Source organism: Camelus ferus, chromosome 17 (assembly GCF_009834535.1).
Source record: "Camelus ferus isolate YT-003-E chromosome 17, BCGSAC_Cfer_1.0, whole genome shotgun sequence".
Classification (NCBI taxonomy): domain Eukaryota; kingdom Metazoa; phylum Chordata; class Mammalia; order Artiodactyla; family Camelidae; genus Camelus; species Camelus ferus.
This window is the reverse complement of record NC_045712.1, coordinates 41,768,074-41,784,460: the sequence shown is the minus strand read 5'-3', so window position 1 is coordinate 41,784,460 and position 16,387 is coordinate 41,768,074. Positions and strand designations below refer to the sequence as shown.

Below are 16,387 nucleotides of genomic sequence, written 5' to 3'. Positions count from 1 at the left end.
TATTTAACCAAAATAGTGATAGATCTATCTATATTAGAAGAGAGAGGGGAAGTTATTGAGGGAAGTGTCAGAGAGACATCCTAATCTAGTATAGCTTGAGCAGATAGGCAGTGTCTAAATGGATAAACCAGAAAGTTGTAGAATAACACAATATTCAAAGAAATGCTGTAGCTGTCTAGTAGAAACAACAGATAAGGGGGCCTTGAAGCCCCAGAGAAAGAGACATTGAGAGAGACTAAAATTGGCATTGAAACCAGCTTGTTTCCTGATGGCTTTTCAATATCAGATTCACGCAAGAAATATTTATGAAATGTTTATTATATGCCAGATACTATAATTAGGGTACAGTGGTGGGAGGGACAAGGCAGACAACTTCCTTGCCCTCTTGTAGCTTTTATTCTAATGGAGAAGATACTACAAAAAAGATAACCATGGAGTGTGGTGAGAGAACTGTAAAAGATATGAGTAGGGGAAGGAAATGGGGAAGGGCTTTTAGAGGAAGTGACTTTTCTATTAAGACCTGGAGGGTGAGGGTGAGCCAGACAAAATAAATGCTGGGGGAAGAGTATTGCTGTGGAGATTGGAGAGGTGAGGAATCCTCTTGGCGCAGGGAAGAGTAAATTGGAGACCCTAGGATGGAAAAGAGCTTGATGTGTTTAGGGAACAGAAAGGAGTTTGGTGTGATTGTCATGAAAGAGGGTAGGGGAGGTTAGTGTGAGGATGCAGGGCAGAACCAAAGCCTATGAGGAATTTGGACTTGACTCTAAGAGCAGTGAAAAGCTTCAGCAAAGAAATGTCATGATTTTATTTTTAAAATGTCCCTTATGAGTCATGACAGTATTTCCTGCCCTTGGGCTTTGTGAGATATCCTTGTTAAATTCTCCTTTAAAAAAAAATTAAGCTAGTTTGAGTAGATTTCAGTTACAGTTACTTGCATACAAAAGGCTTGGTTAAGATAACATCCTTGCCTTTGTGTTTACAACTCTGACCCTTTCTATGTCTGATTATTTATGTGTTTGTTGGCCATTTTCTTTTCTTTTAAAAAAATTTCCTCTTCATAATCTTCGTTCCTCTTTCTGTTGGAGAGTTTGACTAAGTTTTTCTTAGTGTTTTCTAAGAAATCTTTGTGTGTTGTCAGAGCAAACTTTTGTCTTTTGTATTTACTTCATTTTTTTTTCCCAGTTAGATGTTTCCCTTGTAACCTTGCATTATTTTTTGACGTTCAGAAGTTGGTTTTGTTTTAAATAACAGCTTTAATGAGATAAAATTCACACAAATTCACCCTGTTAACGTGTACAATTCACTGATGCTTTTTACAAAGTGTGTTAATCACCTAATTCCAGAACATCTTCATCACCCCAAAAAAGAAATCCCATACCAGTAGTAGTCATTCCCTATTCTCCTCTCCTCCAAGCCTGGTAACCATTGATCTACTTTCTATCTCTGTGGATTTACTTATTCTGGACATTTCATATAGATAGAATCATAAAATATGTGGCCTTTTGTAACATGCTTCTTTTACATAGCATATTGTTTTAAGATTCATCCATGTTGTGGCATTTATCAGCGTATCACTCCTTTTATGGCTGAGTAATATTCCATTGTGTGAGTATACCACAGTTTGTTTATCCTTTGTCAGTTGATGGCCATTTGAGTTGTTTCCACTTTTTGGCTATTGTGAATAATGCTGCAGTGAACATTTGTGTATGTACAGAGAGTTTTGGCTTGTGTTTGGTCAGATCAACTTTGCTCTTTTCCTTCATAAAGATCACTTTCTTGTCAAGTTACCAAAGCCTTCTCTATGTAGAGACTATATAAATACTTGTCTGTCTTTTTTAAAGTATTTGTATGATTAGAGTATTAAATTTTGATCTTTGGTTCATATGAAAATTCATTTTGGTTTACGATTTGGAGAAAGGATATAATTTTTCCCAGTAGAATAACTAGATGCTCCTAAATAATTTATTAAATAATTTATTATGCCCTCATTGATTTGACATGCTGTTTATATCAAAATAAAAAATGTATCATGGGAAAATGTTTCCAAATTCTGTTTTATTCTGTTGATCCTTTTATGTATTCCTATTGTGGTCCTCCATTGTAATTCTGGTAACCTTATAATACCTTTTAAGATCTTTAAAATTATCCTTTCATTTAAAAAAATGACTGGGTATTCCCTCAAAGATTGTACTATATATTTGGTCAACTTCTAGAAAGAAATCCAGTGAGACTCTAACTAAAGTTGGGTTGAATTCACAAATTTAGGGGAAAAAAATGTTTATTTTGAATTTTCTGTGCCCCAATATGGCATGTCTCCTTTATTCAGGTTTTTCTTTTATGTACCTTGTCCCCTTGATTGTGTATCTTCTTTACAAAGTGTATTTCTAGATATTTATTTTTGTTGCTGTTTTTAATTCTCCCCCCCCCATTATATCCTGATTATTTTATTAGAATAGAAAAGTTTTGGTTTTGGCTGCCAGTCAGCTTGTTGAGTTTTTCTTAATTATAATTGCTTTTGGTTGGTCCTCTTGAGTTTTCAAGTGGAGCAGACAGAGATTACCGACAATAACAAAGTAGGGGAAAGCACCCTGAAGGAAAAGTTTAGTGTGTTATTGGAGCACAAAATCTCATTTTGCTTTGGCAGATCAGAGAAGGCCTTTTTGAGGAAGCATCTTTTCAACAAATCTAAAGACTGCAGTAGGAGTTAGCCAGACAGAGTGGGAGGAAGAGCTTCCAGACGAGGGGACCAGCGCATGTGCCGTTTCAGAGGCACAGTGTGTGCAAGGATGGGAAGCAGTGAGCAAAGATGAGTGTCAGGAGAGGGCTGGAGGCCCTGTTGAGGATTTAAATCAGATTGTGAGTCTAGCAGAGTCAGCAGCCAGACAGGCTTTTTGATGGAGGAGGATGGGGACGATGACAACATCACTATTTACAATTTTTAAAGACATTCCTGTTTCTGTTTTTTAAAGATTCATCCAGCTGCTTTGTGGAAGATGGATTAAAGACAAGCAAGGATGGGAGAGGAGTCCAGTTCGGAGGCATTTGTAGTAGTTTAGCCTCAAACTTGCTTGTCTTGGGCAAGGCTGTTATGACTGTCACCCTTGTTTTCTCCTCAGCCCTTCAGTCTCTATGGAGTAAACAAAAATTTTTATTGGATTGGGGAATAAGTTTTGTATTGGAAAACATGGGATTTTGAATTTCAAATGGGCCACTAGTAGGCTACATTTTATTATTGCATGTTTTATAACTTCATGAACAGCCAATCTTGACATATTTGTCAGGTCTCCTATGTTATTCGCGATGAGGTGGAGAAGTACAACCGAAATGGAGTCAATGCCCTGCAGCTGGACCCAGCGCTAAACAGACTTTTCACGGCTGGTCGAGACTCCATCATAAGAATATGGAGTGTCAGTCAGCACAAGGTAAGACAGGGATTGAGTCTATATTTTAAATCTCTACTCAGTAAGTTTTGGTCTGTCTAATACAATGCCTTTCACAGTTTCAGATTTAATTTCTTTGAGCACTGAGGTATGTGGTACACTCAGAATTCAGTAAGCCTCTGCGAAAACACTCCTAGGAGAGTTTCAGAAGTGTTTTAGCTAAGACAGGGACTCCGTAAACTAGGTTTGCAGTAAGAGTTCTTTGCTACAAAGGAACAAAGAGATTCATCTGGTAGGGGGATTTTTTTCAACAGTTTTTCTGTTTTAAATGTGTGCCCGAAAAGCTTCATGGCAACCCGAATTTCCAGTGGTACTAAAAAAAGACTGTATATGCTTTTACATTTATAATTAATCTTGAACTTTTATTTAAAGGTGATTAGAGTGCCCACAAAACCCATAGGGCCTTATTATGTAGTATAAAGTTGGTGTAAAAAATATGGAAACAGGGAGCAGGACTTAAGTATATGTAAAGATAAATCCCCAGTCAAATGGAAAGGAACTCTCTTTGTATTTTGTTTGACTGCCTGTATCATGAATGACAAGAGAAAGGAAGATTCAGGGAAGAAGGAGCATTTCTTGAACTCCTAGCTATGTACCAGACACTCTTAGCACTTTTATGTCCAGTATGGTTTTAATTCTCAAAATAATCCTTATGATCCAGTTTCATAGATGGGAAAACAGGTTCAGAGAAACCCATGGTTAAATAGCTACTTAGTGACAGAGAGTTAGAACCCAATCTAACCTTGAAACCCTGATGCTAGACCTTGTTTTAAAAGTCTGTGTCTTTAGCAAGCTCTACAAGTCTGATGTTCAGTCTAAAAAAGAACCACTACTTTGCACAGTTGCTGGATGGTTTCTTTAAATGGACTTTAGTCCAGTGGGCTTTGAATTCTTTAAGCAGTGGAAACAGTAGTGGCATAATGTTTAAAACATGGAAAGTAAGAAAACTATGGCTCTGAAATGCTTTTTGGAACTTATATTTGAATTGGAAAGTCACCTTTCTGGGCATTTACAGTATTTCAAACAAATTAAGGAAAGCACTCACAAGAGCTAACCTGAAAGAATCTAGAAAGCTGCCTATCCTGCTTTCAGACATCTCTTTTTCTGGTCTTCATTTTATGACAAGATTGAATAGCATCATTTCTCAAATAGACTTGTAGAGAGCTGTTCTCTTTGCCATGAAGCATTTTGAATGTGCCTGTCTTAGATGTAGGAGGTAACTAAATACTCTTCTTTAAAAGGCCTCTCCTGGTAGTTAAGCCAAGTGACAGGAATAGAAAAATCTTGAGTTACAGAACTGAAATGGTGATCCTTTAGCCCTTGGCTTCCATTCTTCTCAGAAGGACTGTAGATACTGTGAAGAAAACATTAAGTTCACAGGTAGAAACAGCAATAAGAAGCTAAGAGCAGAAGTGTGCATCTCCCTCTGCAACCATTAGAGGCTTCTCACCGCTCTCATCAGCTTCCTTTCTGCCCCTGCTGTCTGCTCTGAGCCTTTATCACTGCTGATTCATATCCCCCCAGCCTGAAGATTTGTTCCTGTCCTGTCCTTTCTAGTAAACCCTTTCCTGTTTCATACACAATGTGTAGTCCAGGTCTTGTTACCTTTACTAACTCAAGGCATTAAAAATTAAGCATTTGTCCTGGAAACCTAGACTTTCGTCCATAATAAAACTGTCCTGAAACAAAACTTCCATTTGCATCTGTCATATTGGAAGCATCAATTGTTTGATGAAATTCTACTCTGAATTCAGTTGTCGGTTTTAAGACCTTAGAGCAATGTATCACATTAATTGAAGAACCTAAACTTCTATCTATATCTGGTAATATATTTTATCCTCTAATGACATTCTTACGATTTTTAATTTCAGCAAGATCCATATATAGCATCTATGGAACACCATACTGATTGGGTAAATGACATTGTTCTCTGTTGTAATGGGAAAACATGTAAGTATTTCTTTGGATTATTGGGCTTCTGGAAGTTTTTAATTCAATTTGATTTTTTTTTTATTTTTCATGTGAGTGTTTTATTGGAGTATAGCATATATACAGAAAAGCACACAAACTTTGAGAGTACAGCTTAATAAAATTTTACAACGTGAACACCCGTATTAAGAAACAGATTATCAGAACCTCTTTATGCTGCCCTTTCAGTCACTACTCCTTGCCCCAAGATAACCGCTCTCATGTCTTCTAAACACTCTTGGTTAGTTTGCCTGCATTTGCACTGTATATAAATAGACTCGTACAGTATGTATTCTTCTTTTAGCCTTATTAGTATCTTTTTGTTATTATGGTAAGATCAACTTACTGGTTTTGCAGTCTGTGTTAGAGCAATTTTTCTCAAATTAGTTGTGCCTTCAACTGGAACATTAAAAACGTTTTCCCTTCCTATTTCAAAAAATATTTGAGATAAAATACAATAGGTTTCTAGAAAGAGCTTTTAGCTATATGTGTACGTATGTGTATGAATATTAAAATGTTTGAATTAATGTTAGGAATATTATAAATAAATTATAAATACTCAAATATATATTTATGTATGACCATTTTGTATGTATGTATGAGAGTTTGAGACAATGTTACATTGTTTTAAGTCTTTAAAATGGTGATAAGTCACACTACTAAGGGGTTTATTAATTCTTTGCCTCTTCTAGTAATATCTGCTTCTTCTGACACGACAGTAAAAGTATGGAATGCACATAAGGGATTTTGCATGTCAACATTAAGGACACATAAGGTAAAACAGTTAACATAGTTTGCAATATCTTTAATGTAATACTGGGATCTCAGTATTTTATGTGGCTCACTTGATTATATCTACAGAGTAGATTATAGTATTTGTGTTCTGTTACAGGATTACGTAAAGGCCTTAGCTTATGCCAAGGATAAAGAACTGGTAGCATCGGCTGGGTTGGACAGACAAATATTCCTGTGGGATGTGAATACTCTGACAGCATTGACTGCCTCAAATAACACTGTCACAAGTAAGGTGTTTGAAGAATATTTCATTGAAAGTGATCCAAATTGACATAAATAAAGAATGGATTATAAAACATCTTTGATAAGTTTGCATCAAGACAGTGGTTCATATTTTGAGAGTGCTTCTACCTACAGCGTTCTAGCCCCCAAGAGTATGATTGAACAACAAGGAGCTAGTTCCTCACTATAGTCTAAAAAGGGTAACTTCTCCAGGTGTAACCTGGTTATTTTTGAAAATGTGCATGTATTAGCTCCCTAGCTAAAGTGTAAGCTCCTACAGGGCAGAAGTGTCTGTCTTATTACTATTTTGTATCCCCCACAGTTTTGCCTAACCCAAAGCCACATTCTAGACAGATATTATTGATAGAAGTGGTGATTACCTGGCAAAGTAGGCAACTTTTGACTTTTAAAAGTGCTACTATATACTAGGAGCCTTTGAGTTAATAGCCAAGTTGGAAAACACCCAAAGAAAGATTTTTAGTGCCAATATTATGGGAGCATCTCAGAGCAGCCCTAAGGAATTGAGCCAATCACAGAAGAATTCAGGGAGGCCAGGGTGCTTCTAGAGGCAATTCAGAGACATTCACAGCACCTTAATAGCATGGCTACCTCATCAGCTAGGAGATCTCAGATTACCCAGTTAGACCGAGACAGGTCTAGACTTGAAACTCAGCCTCACACTTGGCCCAGCCTACTGGAGTTCTCTGGGCCAGGTGTTGGTAGAGACTTTTAAGAGCACATGTTCAGCTAAGCCTGGCCTAAAAGGTCTGTGTTCAGGATATGGGCCTGAACTATCTAGATCCCTACATAATAGGTCCAGTTTGTCATGACTCTGTGGAATACTCACATTGACATTAACTAACGGTTCTAATATAACCTAGTATATGCCATGAAGGGCAGGTTGGGAGACTGGGGTTTATAATATCTTGAATGTTATTTTGCCCTTTTTCTCAAGAAATACATGAAAGTCTGAACACCTTGTTCTCCATGATTTTTCACCTGTACACAATCTCAGAGATTCAGCAGCTGGTGCCTACTGGGGGCTGTCACAATACATCATTTAGTTCTCTCTAGATGTAAGGCCTGCCTGAAAGAGACACTAGTAAGAGAGAACAAAACAAAACAAAACAAAAAAGCAGGATTGTGCCAGGGTCAGAGATCAGGCTTAGTGATTATAGATTCTGCAACAGATATGTTTTGCTTAGACTTGTTTAGAGAAGATATCAAATCAATTTTTTATAATTATGGGAATAATAATAATAGCTAACATTTATTGAGGACTTAATACAAGCAGTTACTTTTCTAAATACATGTACTTTCCTTTACTCTTTAACATGTTTGTTTGTTTGTACTTATTCTTTGTTGTAAAATTAGAATCATGCTATGTAGAGTTTTATATACATACTTCAGTGGTATTGAGTTCTGAATCAAAGGGCGTGAATATGATTCTTGCTATACATTGTCTAATTTCCTTCCAGAGGTGTTGTACCAAATTATCCTTCCACAAGTAATAGATGAGAGTGCCATTTTAACTATTTTTTAAGAATTAAGTATTGCTTTGTTTTTTTAATCTGATTTGGTAGGTGAAACTTGTATTTTTATTTTGATTTGTGTTTTCTTGTAAATAGTGCATTTAGCCATAGTTTTCATATTTATTGGCACATGTGTATCTTTAAAACTACATGACTTACGTGAATTGTTTTTAAATGGCAGTGCAATTGAATTTAACAAATATTTATTGAGCACATGTGTATTCTCAAATCCAGAAGAGATGTAAGTTTGGTTAACAATAATATTATCTAGAATTATCCCCATTATAGATAGATTTCTTTTCCTTAGAAATACTCAGAAAGATAAGATTTTCTAAATCAAATAATAAACTTACAGTTTGTGCTGACTAGCTGCTCAGCAGCTGATGACTTTAACATTTAGCTCCATTTATTTTTAATAGCTTCTTCTTTAAGTGGAAACAAAGATTCCATTTATAGCCTGGCAATGAATCAACTGGGAACAATCATTGTATCAGGGTCCACTGAGAAGGTAAGAGGAGCTTAAAGGGTGTATTTTAACACTAGAAAACAAAGAAACCAAAATAGTTTGATCTATGTAATTATAAAATATATAGACAGTGTTTTTGCTTGGTAGATGCTAAAAGAAAGGTTTCATTTGAACAAATGAGAGTACAACTGTATAATTACTGTCATGTGTGGTGATGGGTGTGGAGGATGGCGTGGAGGGGTGGCCTGTGCATTTTTGGACATTAAAAACGCTTCTTCCTACCTGAAAAAGTTAGGAGCCTTGGACACTGTCTATTGGCAGAAGTATTACTTCCCTTTCAGAGTCTAATAGTTGTCATTTGATTTATAAAAGCCATCTGTTATTTAAATTTGATCATGTATATGCTCAGTTTGTGTGATACTTTGTTAAAACTCACAGGTGTTAAGAGTATGGGATCCAAGAACATGTGCAAAACTGATGAAGCTGAAAGGGCACACAGATAATGTGAAAGCATTGCTGTTGAACAGAGATGGCACACAGGTAGGCAGTGTTAAATGAGCACTTACCTACTGACCTTGTCAAAAATTTAATATGGCAGAAATTCCCCCACTTTCTATATTGCTGCACAGTTGATTGAACCAAAAGCCACACATAAACTGTGGTCTAATTTTTAAATCCTTAAAATACTCAGTTGCACATATAATAATCCACATTTTGAAATTACTCTGTTTACATCACTTTTAAACAAAGGAATTTCCTAAAATAAGGAATTTCCTAAGAATAATTCTTTATGCAGGTGAGTATGTGCAATTATGATATGTATGGACTAAAATAATTTAAAATGTTCCTTTGTGTAAAGCAGAAGGAAACTGGTATTGAGTGCTTTCTGGCAGTGTAGTAAATGGAAGATTTCCTCAGTGGGTCTGGTTTCGGGGCAGATCTTGTCTGTTGACTATGTAGATATGGTCTATAAGTTTAGTTGTCTAAAACAGTACTTAGAGCCAACATTTCAAAGAAAAACATTCAAGTCATGTTTGAACATGTATTAGCACTCTGTTGGCCACGTAATTTGTGAATTATAAATCACAGTTCTATCTGTTGTGTAGCAGTAGACAAAATTATCTTTCATCAGTGTAGATAATAAAAAACAAAAACTGAGCACCATTTAATGTTATGACACACCTCTAACATGTGCCCCTGCCATTCTTTTCATAGGACAGGGATACTTGGAATTGATTGTGATGGGGTTAGAAGAAGGAGGGTAGGGATGTGATGAGATGAAAAACGCTGTCAGCCCGTTACTCCTGTGGAAAGTACAGCATGGAAATTGCCTCACACATGAGTTAGAGAAGCCTTTGTCTCCAGAGGTGAAAGGAAAGTTTGAAAAACTAGCTAAAGGAAGGAAATCATTTCTCAGAACCAGGCAGAGAGGCTTAAAGATGCCCATAGGGGTCTTTGGAGATGTGGGCGGGTCTTGATGTTAATGTATTGTGTGGCCTTGAGGAGAGGACTCTTCTTTACTTGTCCATAGATTGCTCATCTGCAAAGTGGGAATCATAGTATTTAGTTAGTATGGTTGGTGAGAGGAGTGGAAGTAAGAGGTATATTCTTATCTGTAAGCCACAGCATTTTCTAAATCTCCTGAGTTTCCTTGCAGCAGCATTTTCATTTGAGTCTAAAAAGCCCAGTGCAGTCAGTTCCTCACTGTTTTGTAGTAGCTGCTACACTGCACATGAGATGGTCATCCATGCCATATTCTGTTAGCTGTGTCCAGGGTTGATCTGTGTCATACCATCTCCATGGGACTGCCCTTAAGAAGGGGCTGTAGACAAGATGGTTTCCAGAAGTGAGCTGTGGGCCTGGTGGGCTTTCTTAAATCTCCTCCTGTCTGCTACACTCCATGCCTTGTTTCCTGTACATACAATTATGAATATGCTTTTACCTTTTTCCTCCTCTGTTTCCTCCTCCATTCATTTTCCCTACTGGCAACTAGAGACTAAATGTAAATTTAACCACCAATAATAACAGGGCATTTTTACATTAGGGAATTGATCAAGAAAATAGTAACTACTCAATTGGGAAAAAGAGAGGAGGGAGAAAGAAATTTTTACTTACTTATTCTGAAAGTCTTGTAATACAGAAGAGATAGTTATCAGTTACTGGGCCAGAGTATATATTGCATCCTGCAGAGTTGCCTGCAAGCTTCTCATGTAGGGTCTCTGATGGCATCGTATCTGACTTGTGATCAGATATGTATAATAGGCCAGTGAATCCCATGGGTGTCAGCCTATTGCCTCACTTCCTTTGTCGTAGTAAGATATTTAGCAAATCCTACTCTTTGAGGTCTGTCACCGTTGTAGTTGTTTTGCTTGGTGCCAGCTTTACCGGGCTGAGCCAGTACCTGCTTGGGCTGTTGCTAGAGGAGCTGGAGCAACCTACCATCTTGCCCTGAGTCAGTCACGTCCTTGTGTGTCACTCACAATATTTTCCTTGGTGGGACAAGTCCTGCTGATCCTAGCTTTGGGTCTGGGGGTCTCTAAGCATTAGGCCACTCCTTGCCCCTGATTTGCCCACTGGGCTGCTCACTATTGGCATTTACAGTCGTGTATGAGTGACCATCCCAAACACTTTGTGTACATTGACAGCATCCTGGCCCCAATACCCTGGTACCACTCATCTCTGTTGGCAGAAACACAGAGCACCTGATCAGGCTGTAGAGTCTGTTCCCCTACATATGACTTAGCAGAACCTTTTAGGGCATTCTGTCTTAGTCCCAAAAGCCACCCCATAATGAAGGGGTCTTCACGTTTATCCAGTGGAAGGGTGGAGGGGGTGGGAAATGTTTTCATGATTCCTCTAGCTCCTACAGAATATCAGGCACTAGAAAGCCTATAAAATAGACACATACTTCAACTATACTACCAAATGCTGCGAAGATGTTCGCCAACATTATGTTTTAAAAGTGATTACCATCTATTTGTGGGCCTGATTTTTAGCAGTCTTAGAATACTGACTACCATCAAAGGTTATTTTGTGTTCTGTATCAATATTGATACAGAACTCTGATATACTCTGTGTTTCTTCATCCACTTTCAGCTATGTATTCTGGGTTTGGGACTTAGCTCTGTATTGTTGCAAGTCACCCAGGCTGTGAGGACTTCCAGCCCATCATCTTTGCCTTCCTTGTTCTAAAGTTCTCAGACCCTACTCCCTGTAGCTACATGGTCTAGGGTCTGAGTGAGCATAGCTTTACTCATAGCTTTGCCACCGCAGAGTAGCATCTCTTCCTGGAATGGAGAGCTCCTGCCTTCTCCCCATCAGCCTGCCACAGTGCTCCTGCACACATGATGAAGATCTGATTGTGACCTTACTCCTGACAGATTCTTCATTGGTTAGTCTCTTGGTTCTCTTGTGAACTAGTTGTAATAGGTGATTAAAACACTGATGATCCTGACAGCTTGTGGTGGAGTCTGTTAGTAAGTGTTTGTTTAATTAAACATGGCCAGAGTTTTGAAGGCACCTTCAAGTCACAGAGCAGGCCAGTAAATCCTTAATATTCCTGAAGGCCTCATCTGTTCAAACACTGTCCAGATCTCCAAACCCCTCAACTGTCTTCTCTCCTTTGAAAATCTTTGCCCACTTAATTTCATATGCCAACACCAGTTGCTTTCTCCTCGGGGCCATGTTTTCCCCAAAGAAATAAGTTTTTGTCCTCTTCTTCAAGTCACCAGAGTAACTGGTAGGGAACACCAGGTATGCTGAATGTGAATGTGGGGTGGCGGATTCCGTCTGTCTCTGTCAGACTCACAGTGTGCTCAGTCCTGACTGTGAGCCAGAGACTTCCATGTAGTTAACGCTGCTGAGCCTGTAGAAGCTGTCAAAATTGTCAGGGTTAACTCTGAATGCTGAGGGTCCACGCTTTGTACTAATGGATGTTGAACTTGAGGCTTATATGGGAAGTACTCAAGGTCACAGAGAGTGAGTGGTAAGCCTGGATTTTGCTTTTGGCTTTTGTCAGTAACCTAAGAGACCTGGCAGGCCATCAGGAATCCAGAGCCGTGAGGGAGGGAATGAGACAGAGTTGTGACTCAGAGCTCCAGAAGGTTTGTGGCCTAGTGCACTGCCTGTCAGACTTGGCATACCTGGAGAGAGTGTCAGAATCTCCACAGATTGCTGGACCCCTGCCAGAGTTTCTGCCTCAATAGGTCTGGAATGGAACCCAGGAATTTACATTTTTAAAATGTTCCCAAGGGATGCTGATGCTGCTGGTGGCCAGATACAGAGGATAAAGGAGGTTGGCTCAGAGGTTTCCCCTCCTTGAGCCTACGCTGTTGCCTTTGGTCATTTCAGTCTGTGGTACATGCTTGTCAGAAATCTTTATCGGAGGCAGGAGTACAGGTTGTTAGAGCTGTGTTAACGACATGGAGTCAAGAGAGAAGCCAAGTGCAAAACACAAGAAAGCAGGAACTTCTGGGCAGGTTTCTAACCTTAGCTTTCTTTGTTCCCAGTGCCTTTCTGGCAGTTCTGATGGGACAATTCGCCTTTGGTCCCTTGGCCAGCAGAGATGTATAGCAACGTACCGAGTCCATGACGAAGGTGTTTGGGCTCTGCAGGTCAATGACGCCTTCACACACGTTTACTCTGGAGGAAGGGACAGGAAGATTTATTGTACAGACCTAAGAAACCCTGACATTCGGGTGCTGATTTGTGAAGAAAAAGCACCAGTTCTCAAGGTATGTCATATATTTTAGTTTTACAATTAAGATTGTTACATGTGCTAGCCAAATACAGCTAAATCAATATTAAAAACACAAGTCAACTGTGGGGTTGTAAGAGAGATACTTTAACATAATTATTAGTCACCTGTAGAAGAAATGTTGACTTCTTGGGTACATCAGGGATGGATGGCTCCCCCACTGGCAAATCCTAGTGAGGTGGCCCCACAGTGTTCCTGAGCTCCCTGGCTCTCCTAACCTGGCCTTAGAGCAGGAGTGTGAGGAGTTCAGGTGTCTGTGAGCAGACAGCAAAGCAGAAATGTGTCCACTGCCTCAAGAGGATGTGAAGGACTGCTCCTGAAGAAGGGAGAACGAGCTGGTTCATATTCCAAACCACTGCTGCCTCACAGTAGTCCTGGGAGGTGGGTAAAAGGGTACTTGAGAAGCCATCCATGTTGACACTTCCTAAAAATGAAGCCTAGACTAAAACTTGGCCAGTCATCATCTGACGAGATGTTCAGTCTCACTGATATCCACAGAACTGTACATTAAAACAACAGTGAGGAGATTTCCAGATTTAAAATGGAGGCATGAAGACAGCGGTATTCACTCTTCTCAGAAATCATCTGAAAACAAGGAAAGCAAGAAACAACTGCAGATACCCATCATTTACGAAACTAAGTGACATCTGAAACCCAGACCACAGTGTAGAAGGAAGGGCTAAAGGGGAGTGGAGGTCAAATGAGGCATTGAGAGGATGCCTGTGGTCTAAGAGCTCACATAAACTTGGCCAAGTAAGTTATTTAAAAGAGATGACACAACCTAATAGACGCAAGCAATAATCCTTTAGAGAAACAGGAGAGTTGAAGCTTGCAGTCACACAGACACAGCATGTGTGCAGGAAGCACGCTGGTGGGGAGAGATAAGTGTGGCGGAGAAACACTGTGTCTTGACTCCTGCAGCTGCCAGGATCTCTTGGTTGTGGAGAAAAAGACTAGAAGAATTTAGCATAGACATAACCATGTTACAAGGAACATCCCTTTGAACTGAAGAGGATTCCTTCTTGCCAGTGGTTCAGCCCTGTCCCCATGTCTCCAAACCTGCAGTTTCCTGTTGCAGGAGGAATGGTGGGCAAGTGCAGAGTGATTCCATCTGTGTGATATATACATGGGTATATGTATATTTTATATTGATAGTATATTAAAAATACAGGAGGACATAATAAACTGTCTACAGGGTGCAGCTGTGTTCCTGAGACAAGGTAGGGGGGGTGAATTTTATTGGTACTTTTTACTTTTGCTTTATTGTTAGAATGGTTTTGGGTTTTGAGGGGGTTTTTTTCTTTCTTTCTTTTTTGCTACAAACATTTTCAAAGAAAAAAGAAACATATTTCCTTGTTACTAAAAGCATAAAAACAAAACAAAAGGATGGCAAAGCCAAAAAGTTATGGTAAGTCATCCTTTTCACTGTACCCATTTAGAACCCTTAAATTAACCACTCTTAAAACTCTAAGCTACTGTCTTTGGTAAAAGTCACCTCTATTACACGTTTATATGGCCATGAGTTCCTTTAGCAAAGAGACTCTCATTTTTCTGTGCATCCCTGGCTGTTAACACATGCCATGGTATAGTCAACACACAAATGTCAAAGAGCGAATATTCCACAAAGCAGTATTTTTGTGGTTTGTTTCAGATGGAGCTTGATAGATCAGCTGATCCCCCTCCTGCAATCTGGGTCGCAACAACGAAGTCTACAGTAAATAAATGGGTAAGTGAACCACTAGCAGAGGATTTTAAACATGGTTTGTTATGACAGGCCTGCTAGGTACCAGTGGCAAATGCTCAGTATAAGCCTGACTTTCAGCGTGGTTTTGGGCTGTGGCAAAGATCTAAAAGCCCCAGCGAATGCAGGTATAATCCTAAGAATTGTACAAAAATTAAGGTCTTAGTCAAAATGCAGCTTCTGACTTCTTTGTCAGGAGCCAAGATATACGTTTGATGTGCTCACAATAGGCACTGTTCCTTGATAAAGCCAGCGAAGACTAGTACAGCTTCTGACCTCACGAAGCTGCATTTGAAAAGAGGCAGGCCGAGTACCAGCACGGCAGGGAGACTCATTAGGATTCTGTTTTTCTAAACATAAGAGAAAGCAGAAAATTGTTTTTTCAAATTCATTTCCTTTTTCTTCGTAGCATAAAGAACAGGGATAGAAATAGAGAGAAGTCATCAAAAGTACTATTAATTTTTAAATCTTAAAGATTTTACATTTTCTTGCTTAACAGACTTCTTATGAAAAGCAGAAGAGAAAGTGTTTGCATTCATTTCTGTTTATATACCAATCAGGTTGTCTTTCTCTGTACCTGTAATTAAAAGAAAAGCTATATATCCTCTCTAAATTTCATTGTGCCAGTTTGAGATAAATATAGCTTTACCTGAAAGAATGCCTAGTGTTCTCTCCAAAAAGACAATATTCCCTTTTTAATATTTTTTTATATTTTTTCAATCACGGTAGATAGTTGTACTTTGTGACTATTTTTTTGATTAATGTTGTTATTGTTGGGTTTTTCTCATTTGTTCTTTGTTTTTCTTGCCACTTTGAACAAATTGGCAAAGCTTATAAAGTATATAATGATTAAATAATTAATTTTATTCCTTTAGATATTGAAGGGAATTCATAATTTTAGAGCCTCTGGAGATTATGACAACGACTGTACAAATCCTATAACACCCCTTTGTACACAGTCTGACCAGGTTATTAAAGGTAAGTAAGGGTATTGGGAGGGATTGTACCTTTTATCGAGGTTAATTATAGTTACTAAGAGACTGACAAAAATAAAGGAGATGACCTTCTTTTAAGTGTAATTCTGATGTCAACAAAAGACTAATAGTATATTGGTATATTTTTAATAGAAGAAAAAAAATTTTAATGCTTTTTAGTGACTTTAAAAGTTGAGCTTTCTTGAGTTAACCTTTTTGCCCAGCATTAGGATAATCATGGTCTTGGTAAAAGTCTTTGTAAAAGGTGTAAAGTTTGATGTTGTCTTTTGGCACAACCAGAAAGGGTCAGATCTGGTCCTAGAATTCTGCACGTTACAACTGGGAGTGGCAGCTCTGACTTCAATGTCACAGTCTGGAATTAGAGTATTGAATGACACATTTATCTGTAGTTAGATGTCAGTGCATTTAGGACAGGATGTCCATTTAGTAGACATAAATGAGAAGGAAAAAAGAGAAGGAAGATAGAAAGCAA

General features: G+C 38.6%; 1 protein-coding gene across 2 annotated transcripts in view; it reads left to right on the top strand.

Annotated features, from left to right (window-relative positions):
* The window catches only part of WDR48 (WD repeat domain 48), a 38,351-nt gene that overhangs the window by 7,143 nt on the left and 14,821 nt on the right, over window positions 1–16,387 (top strand). For both annotated transcript variants that reach the window (XM_032459186.1, XM_032459185.1), the window contains exons 2-10: window positions 3,282–3,422; window positions 5,312–5,390; window positions 6,101–6,183; window positions 6,301–6,430; window positions 8,377–8,465; window positions 8,862–8,963; window positions 12,932–13,156; window positions 14,831–14,905; window positions 15,796–15,898. In XM_032459186.1, the coding sequence (XP_032315077.1) occupies window positions 3,282–3,422; window positions 5,312–5,390; window positions 6,101–6,183; window positions 6,301–6,430; window positions 8,377–8,465; window positions 8,862–8,963; window positions 12,932–13,156; window positions 14,831–14,905; window positions 15,796–15,898 (1,027 nt within the window). The remainder of the gene's footprint in view (window positions 1–3,281; window positions 3,423–5,311; window positions 5,391–6,100; window positions 6,184–6,300; window positions 6,431–8,376; window positions 8,466–8,861; window positions 8,964–12,931; window positions 13,157–14,830; window positions 14,906–15,795; window positions 15,899–16,387) is intronic.